The 19,784-nt window shown below is 18.9% G+C and overlaps 3 protein-coding genes across 3 annotated transcripts; all 3 read left to right on the forward strand.

The window, feature by feature from the left end:
• Positions 1-442: 442 nt before the first annotated feature.
• MKS88_003976 (uncharacterized protein) lies at positions 443-1,313 on the forward strand (the record flags this gene model as incomplete). Its single annotated transcript, XM_067217115.1, has 2 exons — positions 443-468; positions 1,034-1,313. 2 exons carry the CDS (start codon positions 443-445, stop codon positions 1,311-1,313), a joined length of 306 nt encoding a protein of 101 aa, XP_067072782.1.
• A 2,559-nt stretch (positions 1,314-3,872) lies between these two features.
• MKS88_003977 (uncharacterized protein) lies at positions 3,873-4,850 on the forward strand (the record flags this gene model as incomplete). The annotated part of the gene is made up of 2 exons (XM_067217116.1): positions 3,873-3,959; positions 4,086-4,850. The coding sequence occupies 2 exons, from the start codon at positions 3,873-3,875 to the stop codon at positions 4,848-4,850; spliced, it is 852 nt and encodes a 283-aa protein (XP_067072783.1).
• A 13,481-nt stretch (positions 4,851-18,331) lies between these two features.
• Positions 18,332-19,018, forward strand: MKS88_003978 (uncharacterized protein; the record flags this gene model as incomplete). Its single annotated transcript, XM_067217117.1, has 2 exons — positions 18,332-18,406; positions 18,533-19,018. The coding sequence occupies 2 exons, from the start codon at positions 18,332-18,334 to the stop codon at positions 19,016-19,018; spliced, it is 561 nt and encodes a 186-aa protein (XP_067072784.1).
• Positions 19,019-19,784: the final 766 nt, after the last annotated feature.

Genomic DNA, 19,784 nt, shown 5'->3' on the forward strand with positions numbered 1-19,784 from the left:
AAGTATAATATATTATCTATGTTCAAAATATTTTACTCTCTATTCCATATTCTACATAATGTCAATACATAGAATTACTAAGAAATAATGTATATTTTTTTTAATTCTATCTTAAAATAATTTATAAAAATATAATATATTTCATAGAATATATATAAATGTATATTTCTGATACTTTCAAATATATTTAGAATATTGTATTTTAATGTAAGTTATTTGTTTTTAAAAAAAAACACGAAAAAAAATGTATAATACAATTTGATCTTAATTTTCTTTGTCAAAATATAGAAATACGTTATAGTTTTATATATTTTATCATGTTTTTCTTAAAATATAAAAAACAATTTTAAAAATAAATATAGTTTCTCTTGTTATTAGAAGTATAATGTATTATTATTAGTTTTTTATTACTGAATATACTGGAACGTTAAATATTTTATAAATGGAACAAAAAATTAAGTTTTCTCTGTTAGACTTTCTGGATACGCGCTTTTAATTGGGATATATCATTTTTACAGTTATATGGTATGATAATATTGTTGGATTTTATTTCTTTTACTCATATTTTTCTTGTTTTACATATATAATAATATTTTTCTTTACAATTATATTATTAATTCAATTAAAAAAAGGTTTTAATATTTTGTTTTTTAGAGAAAACACAAAAATTATTTGAATAGTAATTTGAAAATTAGTAGAAAAGTGTCAGAAATTATCGATTACTAGCGAAATATAAAAAGAATAAGTATTCATATATTATAGTGTAATATAAAGATATAGGAAAATGTGTAGAGTACAATGAGAGAGATATACATAATAATGAAAAAGCGCTAAGAGAAAAAGAAAAGCATATCTAATAGATACTCATTATGTAAGGCTCAATACTAAACAGAATTTACCAATAATAATAATGGAATTTTTGATGGAAAATATTTTCATTTTGAAAAGAAATGGATCAAGAAAAAGGATTATGATGCATTACTTAAAAAAAGAGGAGAATTTGTGATATAACTTTGAAAAAAATAAAATTTAGAATCTACGGTTTTGGAGTTTTTATATTTATATTTTTTTTATTGTCCGGAATAATTTTACTAATACTAAAAAGAGTAGGATATTTGGATCTTGTAAACAAAAAGCTTAATGAATTAATAAACTTAATAGTAGAAGTCAAAAATGTAGATACAGTACAATGCTATAATAGTCCATTAACATTTGGGATATATATTATAGCAGATGTCATATTTTTGATAACAATTTACAAGATCTTATGTAATAATGAAAAGTATAAAAAAATCAAGCTGATGATTGAGTAGAATTTATATTAAAGAAGAAGTATGTTAGAGTAAGAACGTCTTTAATGTGAAATTACAGCTTTAATGTTTTTAGTGATATAGTTATGAAGCATATATATAATTCTAATATATTATAGATGTACATGTTTTTACCTTGTCCTTTTGATGCATAACAAAAAAAAATTATTTTCATCTTTTCCGAAATTAAATATTTTAATATTTTATAATTTTAATTTTAAATTAATATAGTAGATAAATATAATATTATGGTATAATATGTATATTTGTGAATTTAAATATATATCTATAAATATGTATGTTAGTGTTTCTAAATGAATATATATTAGGACAATTTATATAATATTTATAAACCTGGTATAATATATATTTATATTAATAAGTGCTTCTTTACATTACATATAGATTATTTGTTCAAATAATTAAAAAAATGTAATATTAGTTTTAAAATAAAAATAAATGCGTCGTGCTTTGTGCATAATTAATAGAAGTCAATATGTTGAGATGAGTTTTTATGTATGTATGTACCTATATGCATGACGTAGTAAAAAACATATTTATTCTATAAAATATATTTTGTATAATATATTATATAAAACGTATTATCTGTAAGAATCTTTTTAACAGACATTTTATTTTTTATCTGTAGAATAAATGTACGGTTATAAATGTATAACACAAATATATAATTTTAATTATGTTTTACTTATAATTGCCTACCAACTGGGGGAATCAGTATAATTACAATTATGTGAAGAGTTAAAAACAACTTTTTTATTATTATTCCTAATTGTAGTGTTAATTAAATTATGTGAAAAACAATTAAATATATGTTAATTTGAAATTTAGTAAGCATACGTTGTATACTATGTATTTATTTTTTATGTTGTTCAACGACTTTATTAACGGATTAATTTTAATTATACATTATTGATTAATACATATAATTTTTTTTTTCTTTCTAATAATTTTATAATGCTAAAATTGTTATATATATATCTGTAGAAATCTAAATTATCTTGAAAAGTTATCAAAATAAATATATATTTTGTACAAACGTTTAATCATGAGTAGGTATTTATTTTTGTATTTGTACTATATTCATAGTTATATATAAATATTCAACTATAGATTTAAAATTATTTTAGGAATATAAATGATATATATAGTTTATATTAAACAATAGGATATCATACATATTTATTGTATTTATTTTTAGTATGAAATAAAAAAAAAAAAGGCACGCATTTTTTTTTATACACAATTCATAAATACAAATAAATTCTAGGTCAGTGTCCACACGTTTGTATTAAGGATATTTTTAGTCACTGTTCAACGTTTATTAGTGTAATTTTAGTTTTGATATCAAATGTGGGTATGTAATTATCAATATTTTGTATACCAAATTTTTTCTAATATATAAGTTTATATGCACTGTTAATATTCTATTATTACACTTTTGTAATTTCTGAATTGATAATATTTTATAATCATTACTTTTATTTGTATAATGTAACAAAATGTTAAGAGAAATATATACTTATTTTTATCATTGACTATATAAAAAAATAAATTATTGAAACAATAATATTCTAATAATAATTCGTCTGTACAAATATTACAATAGATGATTTCTTTTATGTTATAATATAATTTTAAAATATCTTATAAGAATATATATATATATATATATATTTAATATACGAAATAAATGATAAATTATGTAAGAAAACTTAATAATAATTCATTTACAAGTAATATGAATTAAAGTTAATTTAAAATAATTTACAAAAATTATTGTACAAAAATAAAAAATTATTATTTAACTTTTAAATATATATTTTTATATAGATTTTGCAGCATCCAGTAAATTACATTTTTTAAATGTATTATATCTCATTATAAAATTAAAGTGCCATAATTAGTATGCTATAAATTGTTGTATGAAATATGCTTCATTTAATATTATTATTGCTATTATTATTATTTATTGTTATGATAATTAATTTTATATAACATTAATTTCTACTTTTCGAGAACAAAATATTCATAAAATTAGAACTATTAACATAAAAACCTTTATAAAAAACCTTGTTAAAATTAGTTATTATCTCAATACAGATTAAATAAATTACCTATATTCCCTACATTCTGTATTTTACATGAACTCGGTGTTCGAATATATAAAACAATCTTATATTTTTGTATTAATTTATTTAAAAAGGATCAATGAAAATTTATTTAATTACTCTACCATATTATATAATTAAATTTTGTTTTTAGAATATTTATAAATGAGTTTGAATTATTTTATTTTAATAAAAATTTGTTTTTTAAAATTAAAATAACAGAAAGTATTCTAATATATATTATTAAAGATATTTTTCTTGGTTTCTATTGTTAAAAATATTATATGTATATTTTTTTTTATGTTTTTAAGGAACAATAAAAAATAATAGAAAAATATATTAAATAAATGATAAATTATATTTTATCATTAAAAGAATATTATACCGTTGTTCATATATACTCTCCTAAGTTATAATAATAAAATTCTATATTATGAAACAAAAAATTTTGTTTCTCTCAATTATTAAAATTTCTGAGTTTATCCTTTTACCTTGGACGTGGCATTTAGACAATGATATGGTATGACGGTATTATTTAAGAATATTTGTATTATTTCCATTTTTCAAGTTTTATTTTTATTGATAAAATTTTTTGAAATAAAATTTTTTATTCTTTAAATAACAAATGTTATCTTTGTTTTTTTAGAGTTTATTTATGAAGTTCATTAAAAAAAACTACAACCTTGGTAAAATATTAGATGTAAAGACAAATAGGATACTAGAAAAATATAAAGAGAATAAGGATTCACGTACTGTATGTTTAAATAAATATATAACAAATTATGAATCAAACGAAAAAAAAGATATATCTAATAATGAAAAAAAGGTCAAAGAAAAAACAAAACAGTCAAATGGAAATTCAGTGAATCCAGAACGCCATAAGCAACACATGAAAAATATAACTTATATGTTTGAAACAAAAAAATATTCTCGTATGGAAAGAAAAATATTCAAAGAACTTGATTACATAGATTTTCTTCAAAACAACAAGGCAGTTGTTTACAAATTGTTCAGAAAAATAGTATTTAAAAAATACAGAGCACGAATTTGTTTACCTTTATTCTTATTCTTGTTTTTATTAGTCTCAATATTATTAGATTTTTCTTGTAATTATGGCATTATAGGTTGGTTGTTAAAAGTACTGCAAGACACACTTGGAGCTAATTGGTCAAAGCCTTTACATTTTTTTTTGCAGAACCTCAAATTAGACTTTTTGTGGAGGACATCTAAGGTTACTATTGATAGTATAGAAAAAGACTGGACATTTATAACGAAACCTTTTCTAGGTTATATAATTTATTTTATACCTTTCTTAATACTAGGTATTACCACTATTTTAGGAATTGCTTATTACCATAAAAAAGTTAAAAAATATCAAACAATTAAGTTCAGGAAAAGGCAAAATATATAATATGTAATATGTTAGTTTGTGTAATCTTCAATATGAACTGATATATGTATCATCCCTATTAATATGCCTAATAAACATTCCCATAATTTCTTATATTTTATATTTTCACCCATATACTAATGGTATTTTTAGGGTACAATAGTTAAAGTATATGTTCTTAGTTTTTTTGTGTATTTAAAATTTTCCTTTTTTCTAAACATGTATATTCTGCAATTGTTACAGAATTATTAAATAAACATCGTGAATTAGTATATATATGTGGATATGTCAGTGGATTTTTATGAAAAATATATGTGTATATATATTAATTTATGTCTAATAGGACATTTTATATAATTGTTTTCAAATGGGATATTAATCCATATTTGAATTATAAAATACTGTACTTTCAAATTTTCAATATTCCAGAGTAAAACTATTATATATTGACTAAATTAAAAATATTTTTTGTTATTTTTTTGGTAAAAATGAACGTGATTTTTTTTATTTTTAATGAAATATACTGAAAGTGTTTTGTTCCAATACATGTGTATATACGCATGTTTTGTTATTTACTTTTAAAAAAAAATAATATCATATTATAATATGAATGATTTATAATAGATTACTATCTTTATAAAATTAACTATTTGCAATTAAAGAGTTAAAAACATATATCGCATTATTATAATGATTAAATGAATTATTAATTAATATTTAAAAACTATTTTTATATATATTATATTGAAAATTTTTATATAAATATATTACGAATTTTACACATATCCTATATCATTGAATCATTAAAATAAAGATTTGAATTTAATCAGATATTATTAATTAGTATGTCGAAATTTAGTTTTATTTTTATGTTTATTTCGTAATAGTAAATTTAGAAAAATACATTATATGAGGTTAAAATAAAAATTTTAATTAAGCATAATGAAAAAAAATATATACAGTTGTAAAAACATGTAATTATTTGTAAATAAAGAATTACATATTCGTGCTCTTTACACACATTCCATAAATATATGATGTAAATTGTTAAAATAATTTAAAAGGTATATAATAATAAAGTTTATATTAATTAATAATTTCTTCAAAAAATAATGACAATTTTTAAACAAAATAAATGCTAAGGAATATTTTGTTTTAATATATAAATAGTGAATGCGTAATATTTTTTATATTTGTCATATATTTTTAAATAGGGTATAATCCAAAATTTAATCTATTTTTTTTTTACCATTTAGTTAAACAATTTAAAGAATATGTTTCTGCTCTCAACCATTTTCGAGTAAATTTAATAAATAAAATTCACATATTAAATTTGATTTTTCGTATTTTCTAATAAAACTCATAATATAACTTTAATATATATTTTAGTTAAAATAATAGAATAAATTTTAAAATATATCGTTTAATCTCTTAAATAACACATAAATATACCATTTTATATAAATGCATACTTATATATTAAAGATCATAATAACATCATATATAGAAAATTCCGTATGAGCGAGAAAATATTTCTAATTATTGATTAAATGAAAAACATATATATTTATATATATATTATTAACATTAAATGTTATTTTATTTGAATAGAATATCTTTTTCTATGAATATAATATAAGCATATAGATGGCATAAATTATTGTGATAATGTATTTTTTTACTTTTACATTTACAACTATATTAAAAAAAAATAAATAATTAAATTAGAATCGATTCTATTTTATATGGTTATTGTTTAATTAAAAGCAATGTAAAAACTGAGAATATCGATACTTATTTACTTAAAAATTTGAGAAGAAATATCGAAATGAAATTTATTACAATTGTTTCATTTTTTTTATGTCATAAAATAACCTATATATTTATTGTTATATTGTTCATAATAATTTGATGTATACATGAATTTAAAATTCTTTTAGATTATATGTTATAATAAAAATGATTTATGAATTTATAAAAACTGTTTAAAATATTTTACGAGTTTTACACAAATATTCTATAAAATAATATTATCAGAATTATAATTATATACTAGACTTCGAAGGTTATTACAGACAACCATGTAAATATAAGATACTGTGGATAAATCAAAGAACAATTTGAATATTTCTATATTTTTATATAATTATTTTAATTGAATATAGGATGAAAATTATAGAAAAGGAACATTACACATAAGAAGTCATATTTGTTGTAATTATTTGTACGTTTCCACCTAATTCATAGAATATATATTTCAAAGAATACTATAATTAAAATATTATTATTTATTGTAATTATAAATGATGTGGTGTAATATATTTTTGATTATGATTTTTATGGTTCCTTTTGTGTCAACTGATATTGATATATAAAAATTATATTTTTATATTATATGAAAACAAAGTTACATATATTTATTATTTCTAGTTGCACTGACTTTTAAACAGGATTACTATAGTAACGCACAATCATTTTATATTCGTCTATGATGTTTTTCAAATTTAGATAATATTATAATTTAAAAAAATGTGACATTTCGAAATAAAGTAATACATTAATTTAAGCAAAGCGTATAAAGTATATTATTTAAAAAACAGCTGTAAACGATATTTAAAAGGAACTTTTTTAATTGTTAATTATGGAGAATTGCAATATACAAAAATTAGTATAGGAGAACAAATATATAAATAAATAAATAAAATATAAATCTGTGAACAAATTACATATGTATTATTAGAGTATTATATAAGAATTCAATTCATATATTATGAATTTTTAAAAATATTCTTTCTTTTTATTTTTACATTTTAATATAGACAGACATATAAGTTACTGAACTGTCATATATAACCATATGAAAAAAACAACATATAATACACTCTTTTAATGAAAGTTTTATATATAAAATAACATTGTATGTCAATATATAGCATTGTTCTAATGTTATAATAAGTTTTTTTTTTTTTTAAATATAACGATAAATTGAAGAATATGCAAATAATACAAGGTATAAACATAAAAAAAATTTCACTTTTTTTCTTTTATGTATTTTACAATAAAAATTTAGTAACGATTGATTTTTTCTTGTTCTTTTAGATTTTTTCTCATATCTATTATATACTTCGATGTGTATATTTTAATTTCTGTTTGATTTTACTATATACATATTGTTTCATTTTGGAGTCTCTTCAATTTATATATACAGTTTTATCTTTTTTTATTTCATTTTTTTTGAACTTTTTTTATGTATATACATGTATGAATGAGGATATAATATAAAATGTACATGTATATATATCCCTAAAATTTTCTTTATTTCAAATTTTCATTTCTCCCATTTATCTCATTTTAACCTAACTTTTTGTCTTCCTTTTTTTTTGAAGTTAGTATGTAAAAAATTAAAATAAAAAAATAATATATTAATAAATTGTAATAATATTTCCTTGTGTATAAATTTTTAAAAATATGATAAATTATAAATTTAGCTTTACAATTGTAAAAAAGTCAATGTATGGTAAGTATAAGATAGAACTGTTATAATAATTGTATTAATGTATGTAATACTAATTGGTATACATATTTTATTTTTTGCACTTGATGTATTCCTTTTCATTTTAGCTTAAATATTAATGAAATTTAAGTGCATAAATTCTAATAAATATAAAATATGAGAATTGAGGGAATTATCGCTGTGTACATGAATAATACGCTTTCTTTTTATAAATTAACTATATCTTTATCAAGATAAATTAATCATCCTGAAAGAAGGTTATGTTAAAAAAGAAGGAATAAAAAAGGAAATAAACATTATCTGATAAGGCCGTGGAAAATTGGCTCCAGTAAAATAAAAAAAAGTAAAATATAATAAAATATGATTAATACCGATACACAATGTATATGTACAGTTGGATATTTTAAGATAATTTTTTTTTCCGTTTTTTTTTAAGTTCAAGCAGGAATTACAAAGATGTTTTTCTAAAAAGGAAAATGGATATACACACAAGTGTTTTATGAAAAAGAGACTGAAATAAAATGGTTGTGTATCTTTTTACAACATTTTCCTAAATTATTTTTTTTTTCCTTAGCATGTATGAAAGGGTGAAAATATAAAAATTAAGCAATTAATTATATAATTTGTTGGGAATTAGAGATATAAAAGTTGATAACTATTGTTTTCAAAAAATTTATATATGTCATCTATTCTGATATGCCATGTATATATACATTGGTGATGAACATACATGTATGTAAATGCGTATGGGCGCGTGCCTATATATAAATATGTAAACCTACATAATGTAATGTATCCATTTATATATTTTAATACATGTATATTTCTACATTTCAAAAGACATATCTTTTTTTTTTAAGCGTGAAAAATATATTGAATTATTTATCTATATTTATAATACGGTTGATAGAGGCATGTTTTCCTCCATATACAGATGGTACACAAAAATAATAATAACTAATAAAACAAATGAAATATATTTTTTACAACTTCATTTATCTACTTTTTCTTATGAAATCATTATGGCAGTTCCTTTTGATGGACGAGCTTCATATATATATATGTAGATTTTTTTTTATGTTGTACCGTACATATGTGAAACGAACGAAGGAACCCATAAGAAGAATATATTTATAAAGACACCAATGCATATTAAAATCATTTAAAATAAAATATATCGAATAGGGTATTTATCGTCATTAAGTAATTTCAAGTATATAAATAAATGAAAAATTATGGGTTACCAATTACTTTCATGTTGTGCACTCTCATCGAATATCATTATTCATAGATGTACGCTTACGTATGCATATAGCATGTATATATATATTTTTCATGTACTAGCTTTTCTTGCGCGTGTTATAGTGTTTATATTGAAAAGTCATAACAGGAAGTACGCAAATAAATAAATGTATATATATATACAAATGTTGTGTCCTGAAAATTTATTTACACGTTGTGTCTCTGAATACCTTCTGATGTTCCCCCGTTTTAGTTATTTGCATGTAATTGTAAGTTTATGTGAATAGGAAAGTATATAACATATGATAAAATTCTTATGAACGAAAAGAAGAATATGCCCAATGCATGAAGTTTATTGAAAGAGATGCTCTCGTAATGGTGATAATAATTAAAACGATTAAGAACAAAAATGTACATTAATACTCCTGTACAGGAGGTTGTTTAAATTAATTTGTGAAAAATAATAATTCAAGTGTATCCCCATTCTATATCGCGTCCAAATTGTAAACTTTTGAACACATTTATAGATGATTTTTTTAGAGGGTTTTTTATATTGTACATTTATTGTGAGAACTGAGAAATAACAAAGAAGAATGTAAAAAATGCAAACATATAAAGACAAATTTAAAAGTTAATTTAGTCTAAATCGAAGTAGCACCCTTTATATATAAATATATGTATAAATATTCTGACGTGGAATTACTCGTAGATACCCATGTTTATAATATTCTACACCAAAAAATAAGCACATTAGGAAATGTATGTATGTATGTATTAATGCATAATGTATATAAAAAACTCTGACATGCTATTATGAATATAAATAATTAATTCTTTTTTAAGATAGAGAAGAATAGAGAAAATTTTACTATTATTTTTGTTAATTTTTTTTTTTTTTTTTTTTTGGTTTCATATTTATTTTTTATATTAATGTATTTTTAACAAGCACTATTTTGAAATAAAAATTATAATGAGAAATACATATTACAAAACTGCATACAAAAATATTTTTATTATATATATATATTTTTTTTCTATATTTTAATTAGGATATATTCATATGTACTAATATAATTTTACTTATTACAATCAAATATTAATAGCTCCTTAAGAATATAATAATTTATAATATATTTGAATTAAAAGAGTGGTTTATATCAAGATTGATATCTTATTATTAATATTATATTATATATGAAGTTAATTATTTTTAATAAATATTACTTATATATATATAATAGACGGGTAATATAAATTTTTGTTATCGACACTATGTAGTTAATATATATTTGAACCAAAGTTAGCCTAATATTGAAATGCATAATACAGAAATTACTTATTTTCTTCTTTCTGAAACTACATGTATATAGTTAAAATGAGTAAAATATATATAATGAAATTAAGTTATTCATAATATAATATTTAAGTAAATTTTAAGGATAAATTTTATTTGTACTTATGAGATCAATATATATAGATGATTATTTATACATTTGTTATTTAATGAATTTTTTCTTTATGCTTTTACTAGAAAATTAATGGAAACTTAGATATATGGAAAAATATAATTAATTTATATTAATGTCTAAGAATTTTTTCAAACACTACACTTCCTTTTAAAAATATAAATGTATTGCAATAGTCATTTGATATATATATATATATATATATATATATATATATAGTTCATACATGTTTAATAGTTATTTTACTAATTTTATAAGCTATTTAATGTTATAATTAAAATATTACTCTCTATTATGTATATAAGGATTACTTATATAAGGATAGGTTATATGATTTTTTGTGAATTTTATTTATGAGCTTTTTACAGTAAATACCTCTAATTTTTTAAAACTGCTCTATTGTAATTTTAAAAATAAAATTAAGATTAATATTACTATTTAATTTGTTAAACTTGAGGTACGTACTATTGAAAATGTATTACATATCCAAGAAAAATATTAAGAATTACATTTATTAGCATAAATACAGCTAAAACTCAGCATCTTGAATTTAATATTTGTAAATAAATACAAAAGAAATATTGGTCTTTTTGTTAATGAAAATTGTAGTAAGAACATTAATTGTTTTTTTCTTTATAAATATATAAAGTTATGATATTTTACGAAATAATATTTTTTATGCATTTGATATATATACATACATAAGGATTTTGTACTAGGATTATGATTAAAGGAAGGATATTATAAAATTGCGTTAGTACAATTTTAAATTTAAGGAGATATGTTAGTAGAATATTATTAATTTGTTTATTACAGAGTTTTACTAATGAAAGAAAGATTAAATACATATATTACATTCTTGTTACAATTGCTTAATTGTACTACGTAGGAATCACTTAACAATTTAGTATAAAATAATTCAATAATCAAAAAATATGTATTTTTATTCTTGATTGAATTAAACTAATACATATTTAGCTTAAGAACATTATGATGCTATTATATTTTATAAAATAATTTATGTATATCGTCACTTTTTTTTTCTGTAATCTAATTTCATCTAAATACACATAAATATATATATATATATGTAAATAAAATAAAAAAAATTATGTTTGTAAAATTAAAAATCTTTAATTTAAAAATTATAGTATAAAATATATATAATTAAAATTTATACTGTAATAATAAAAGATGAATCTTTAATTAGTCTTAAAATATATATTTTATCATATATTATTTATTATATTTATTATTTTAAAATATGTTATAAAACAAACATGAATACATATTTTCGCCTAGTAACCGAGGGCGGTAATATTAATTACACAAAGCAATGTGTCATATATTGTTATTTTCATCTATTATTACTATTATTATAATAATTAATACATTTCATGAAATAATAAAAAAATTTCAAAAACATAACTTATATAAAATAAAAATTATTAATTTGTAACATTTATGAAATAGTAATTATTCTATTACTATAAAAACGAATTAATTATCTATGTTATATATTATCTATATTCTATATAAACTCTCTATATATAAATATTTAGAAATCATTTTTTATTTTAAATATTTTTAATAATAAAATTAATTAATTACTGCACTATATTACATAATTATTTTATTTTTTATTTATGAATATTTTTCAATGAACTAAAATTATTTTATTATTGAATAAATCATTTACATTGAAATAAGATTAGGTAAATAATTTATGATATATTCTAAAAACTTTTTTTGTCCTTGTATAAAATGTATTACACTTAATATATTTTATTAGGTATTTACAAAGGACTAATAAATTTAATTTATAAAAAGTAATAATGCATTTTATCATTAAAAATATATTATATTAATATTGTTATTTTTTACTTACTTTTTATATTAGAATATTAAAGATTTATTATGGAACAAAAATTAAGTTATTCTTATTTATTAAAATATATGCTTTCATAGGTTTAACTTGGATATGTGTCTTAGAAATAACGTAATAAAAAATAATTAATAAGGAAATATTTATTTTAAATATTCTTACTATATTATTTTTATTAATACTGTTCTATAACATGAATTATTTATTATTTAAATTAAAAATACATTGATTTTTTAGGGAAAGTTTAACAAATATTTTATGGAAACTACAATAATGATAGAAAATTAGGTATAAGAAAATATCGATTATTAGCAAAATATAAACTAGATAAGGATTCAAATATTGCGCATTTAAAAGAGGGTTCACAAAATAATGAAAGGAGCAAAAAAAATTATGTATCTAGTAATGAAAAATGGGCCAACGAAAAGAACAAAAAATTAATAGAAATTTATTAAATAAGGCGCAATATTATACAGAAGTTGTGGATTATTGGAATGTTCGATGGAAAACATTTCCATTTTGAAAAAAAATGGATAAAAAAAAAGATTATGATAATTTTTTGAAAAAAAAGAGGAGAATTTGTGATATAGCTTTAAAAAAAATAAAATTTAGAAGTTACAGTTTTGGAGTTGCTCAATTTTTTATTTTTTTCTTATTTGGTGTGGGATTATCAATATTACCAACATTCTGTTTTGAGTAGTATAAGAATGGTATTAAAAGTATCCCATTATTTGGTCAATTGTATGATTATAAAGCGTTGGGGAATTGAACAATTTTATATTATTTAGCATTATTTAGCGTAATTATGATTACGTTATCTGTTATGCTTATTATTGGATTGTACAAGATCTTAAGAAATAATGAAAAATATAACAAAATTAAATTAATGACGGAGTAAATTGTTAATCAGCTATATATTTTTTTGTAATGAATTTAAATATGACGAAATAATTGTAGTATTTTTAATGACATACTTAATAAGCATATATATAATTACTAATGATTTATAGGTGCACATATGTATATTGAACACCTTAATAAACAATAATAATTAAATATCATTTACGTTTATTTTATTATTAGAATGTTTTAAAGTTTTCGAATTTGGATTTTGATTAGTGTTTTTACCTTATCTAGATGTTATGGTATAATATATATATTTGTGTATTTAAATATATTTCTATAAATATATATATTTATGCTTTAAAATAAATATATAACTGAATAGTTCAAATAATTATGTAACTGCTATGATATATATTTGTACTAAACTATTTTTCTTTTTATTTTGTATCTTTTTCTGGTCTAATATTATTGTTTTATCAGGTTTTTAAGAAAATCAGTTATTGATTTTAAATTAAAAATAGATATGCCGTCTTTTGTATTCTACATACGGAAATGAATGTTTTATATTAAATTGATATATATATGTATAAATGTATATATTTTAATTAAAAAAAGACTTAATAATTATTATATAATATACATATTTAATAAATATTCAACAAATTATATTTATTGTAGAAGTAATTTAAACTAGCTTTTAGTTTTTTTTTTTAATTCTATAAATGTGAAAATATAAATATATAATAAAAAAACCTACCTTTTCCATTATGTATTATTTATAAATGATTAATGACTTGGAAATTCTAAATCATTAAAATTAAATAAATATCTAAAACAGATTATCATTTATTATCGTTCTTAATAATACAATTATTTCTATTTTGTATAAATAAATTAAATATATATTTTACTGAAATTACTATATAAATGAACTATATATTATATTTTTATTTTTATATCATTAATATATTAAATTAATGAATTAAACTTATTCAGATATTTGTAGATCATTTTTTTGAGATACTTTTTTTTTTTTTTTAATATTATTTATATTCATATCATATAACATCTCTTTGGTATAATTATTATCATTTTTATTTAAGTAATACAAAATTTAAATTAACTACGTTTCCCATTTATTATTTCATGGAAATAATTTAATAACTAACGAATCAAATATTTTTAACAGTATAAAAATCATAAGTATTTTGTTCTCATATAAAAGGGAGTTTGTATTTTTAACATAAAAGGAATAAGATTAAAATGACATATTCTCAAATGCATAGGTTAAGTAATTGTATAACTACAACTTATTTCTTTTTGGTTATGAGAAAAAATTAGGAATTTCTATAATTCAGTAATGATGTATATTTTAATAATTTAAGTAATTATATTTTTTTTTTTTTTTCATCTTAATTCAATATGCCCTTTTTTACGCATAATTATTGAAAGTCTTTGAAAAAGTTATCATTTTCTTCACTGTAAATTATCATAGTTCTCGGAACTACTTTTTAATAATTATTTTCATTTTATTGAAAGCTCTATATTTATTTAATTTTATATGTGAATGCTTTAATCTTAATAGTTCTTATTATTTCTATTTCATTCTTTTGAACAATTTTTATAAATTCACCAATTAATTCTGAAAACATATAGTTATCATAATTTTGATCATTTTAAATGTACTTATGTGTGAAATATTACATATTATGTAGTTTTTCTTAGAAAAATTATTAATATGACATTATTTATAGATTTTTTGATGCATTTTGTCGAGTATTAATTTTTTTTTTTGTTTGCATATACGAGATTTTACATTTATAAAGTATGCTATATATAAAATGCAAGAGTATAAAACACAATTTGTACATTTCCTTGTAAAATATGTAAATTAAATTTTTATTAAAAATTTATTAATTTATATTAATATATAGTTTCAAAACAAATTTTAATTTACTTTTTTAGTACATAGGTAATTCTTCAAGTTGGTGTTACAAAATAAAAAGGAAATTATATAGTATTTATTCTAGATTAGAATCTTTGTTTTTAATATACAGTAATTAAAAATAGATACGTACTTTTACCTAATATTAAATATAAAATAAAAAGTTTCAAGGTATTCTAATATAACATAATAGCCTTCACATATTGTTCTTTTTCACTCAATGTTTTATATAAAATTCCGCTTATAAAAAAAAACTAATCTCAAATTATTGATACCATTATTTATACTTATAATTTATAAAAAACTAAAAAAAAAGAAATATATCTAATAAACTGTTAATAATAGGTAATTACTATTTTCTGCATAAACGTAAAAGGATCCAAAAGCCTATGTTGTCAATGAGATTGTAAAAAGGGTAGCTGAAATCAAGAAATGGTCATACATGTAAATAGAAATATATTTAAAAAAAAAAAAGCATAAAAAATGTATTATGAATATAAATATAGAAGTATCATATCAATGAATAAATGATAAATGAGTATTTAAAAAGTGATATTATTTAGAAATATATGTAGGATTACTTGGAAAACATGAAAAAAAAACAACTATATATATTGTATAAAATGAGTTTAATTTGAATTTAAAAAATGCGTTATGAAATTTTAATTTATTATACAAATATAAAACGAGTTATGGAATAAAATAGTAGGCAACCATATAAGTTCAATTACATAATTAAAAGATTATATGGAAAGAATGAATAAGAAAACTTATGTATATATAAGAGGATAAGTGAACATTATGAACTGTAAATTTCACTGCTTTATATTTTGTAGAGAAAATGTAGAAATATGAATAAATAAATGACTAATGAAGAAATTATTCATAATAGAATAATATTTTAAATGATGATTTATGAAATTGATTAAGATATATAAAAGAGAAATACATATGTGTGGTATCGGAGTTAAAGAATGTTCGTTAACAATAATTTAGGAAGTTTAAAAGATAAAGAAGATTTCAATGAATTTCATAATTGTAAAATAAAAATTCTAACGACGCAATTATTTGCAATAATATATATAATGAAATTAGAAGAATATATGAATAAAGTATACACACAGTACAAAATGTTTCTATTTATATTTACCAATCAAAAATATGAAAAGTTTAAATTATTTCAATATAAAATAAAATCCTTCAGATACAAAGGAAGATATAAAATAATCATGTTAAACATGATGAAAAAAATGAATTGTAAATATATAAGCTTGAAGAACTTTTTGTCAAGGTAAGAACATTTTTGACGAGGAATTATTATTAAAAAGAATCATTTTGGTTTAAACATGCTAATTTATCTGAATTAAAAAAAAAATTTATGAATACAAATACTATAAGAGTAATAGAGAAAAGCTTACAAAGGCGTAACCACAAGAAAATATGTGACATGAAAGAGAATGAAGAAATAATGAAATAAATTGTCTATACATTGTTCCTGATAAAAGAACAATAAAAAAAATATGCAAATATTCTAATAGATTATGTAAAAGCATATATCAAATAACTGATTCCTTTTGGAAAAAAATATTTTTTATTACGTATTGAAAAAATAATCGTAATAATATATATATTTGAAAATTACTTTATTTTTTCAGCTTGTTTATTTTATTGTTCATCAGAATATATATTAACATTTATTCTCTATATATATGATTAAAAAAAAAAAAATTATATATTAAGTATGCAATTTTAAAATAATACATTTACACATAATATTATAAATTATATATAATTAATAAGAAATTTAAAAAATTGTTATAGAAAAACAAAAAATTATAATTTATTCACCAATAAGATAAGAAAAGTTTTATATATTTGGTTGCATATAATACATTAAATATTTTAAATATATTATAGAACATTAAAGAATGATATTGTTATAATTAATATATCATATGATGTTATGCTAAAATTTTGATTTTTGTATTTGTCATTATTAATATTATTATTAATTAATAACATTAAACAATAATAAGTTTTTCCAATATATAATATTTATACAATTATATTAATAATAAAACATTGTCAAAATTAGTTATAATCATTTCGATGTAGAGAACAGTGTAATATAAATATTCTATATATTCTATATTCTACATATACTATAGTATTTACAGTTAATATTCTGCATCAACTCAATATTTATAAATATGAAAAAATTTTATATTTTTTTATTATTTTATTTTTTAAAGTTTTAATTTAAAACATTATTTAGTTACTCTATTAAATAATTTAATCAAATATTCACAATGTTTAGGGATAAATTCAAGTCATTCTATTTTATTTAAAATTAGTTTTTTAAAAATAAAATTAAAATTAAAATTACATAATATACATTTAATGTTATTTATATTTGTCTCTATTGTCAAAAAAATTATATATATATATTTTATGATGCTTTTAAGAAAAAATAAAATAGAATAAAAAAAAGAAATTAAATCATTAATAAGTTATCCTTCAACATTAAATTAATACTTTACTATTGTTAATTTATTATCTTATGAATATATTAAAATATAAGTAATTAACATCAAGGAACAAACAATGAAGTTACTCTTATTTATTAAAATTGTCGCCTTTGTCCTATTAACTTGGATTTCCCAATTTTATAATTATTCTGTAAGGAAATATTTTTAAATTAAGTTTGTTTCATTCAAAATTTTGTGTGTTTTTTTTATTAATACTTTTTGTTTGAATAAAATTAATTATTATTTTAAATAATGAATATACACTTTGTTTTTTTAGAGCAAGTGGAACACATGTTTTGAAGAGAAATACAATCATGATACAATATTTTGTGGAAAATATTATCGATTACTAGCAAAATGTACAAAGGATAAATATTCAAGTAATGTACGTTTAATACAAGAGATACCAAATAACGGAATACAAGAAAAATATAATATACATGAGAGCGAAATGGGGATCAGAGGAAAAAATAAAATATCACATAGAACTTCATTAAAGAATGAGAAATACCATAAAAATTTTATGAAAAATAAATGCTGTATATTTGAAACCAAAAAATATTCCCATTTAGAAAAAAAAATATTCAAGGAACTTGATTATGAGAATTATCTTAAAAACAATAGGACGATTAGTGATAAACTTTACAAAAAAATAATATGTAAAAAGTACGGATTACGACTTGTATTACCTTTATTAATGTTTGTTCTGTTACCAATATCTTTCATATTAGATTATTCTTGTTATTATGGGTTTATAAGTTGATTATTTTACTTTTTGACAATGTTAATACCAGACTGGTTAAAGAAATTTCATGAAATTCTGAGGACTTCTTATTTAAGTTGGATTTTTAAGAATGGAGAAAGGAGTGTGACAGAGCTAAAGGGTAATAAAATGGTAACGACTGTTACTTCATCTTATGTAAGCAGTTTTTTTGTTTATCTAATTTATGTGTTACCTTTTATTATATTGGGTGTCACACTTATATTATGGATTGTTTATTACCATAAAAAAGTTAAAAAATTTGAAAATATCAAGTTCACGAAAAAATAATTAAATGCTAATGTATATATTTATTTTTATAAAGAAGTTGTTGATGTGAAGTAATATTTATAATATATTTAGTCATCTATTTATTAAATGTAGCAATAATTACTTAAATTTTACAAATAAACCTGCATATATGTGTCATCTTTTATACAAAAGTGTAAAATAAATTCTTAACTTTTTTGTGAATTTTAACCTTTTAATATATTTCAATTCTTAACATAAAATATTATATCAGCTTAAATATATATGTAATAATATATATTTTTTTTCCTATTTAAATTCATTTTTATAAAAGTCTTTTATATATATGAACTAACATCAATATAATATAAAAAAATTCATATAATATTATAGAATTCTTGTGATAATTTATATTGTAACCAATAAGTTCTTTCTATTGTATATACGGTTGAAGTAAAAAATTATTATTTTTTTAGGTTATTACGAAAATGTATTACTGGTTTTAAATTAGAAGTAAAAG

The sequence above is a fragment of the Plasmodium brasilianum genome, chromosome 11, assembly GCF_023973825.1.
Source record: "Plasmodium brasilianum strain Bolivian I chromosome 11, whole genome shotgun sequence".
NCBI lineage: Eukaryota > Apicomplexa > Aconoidasida > Haemosporida > Plasmodiidae > Plasmodium > Plasmodium brasilianum.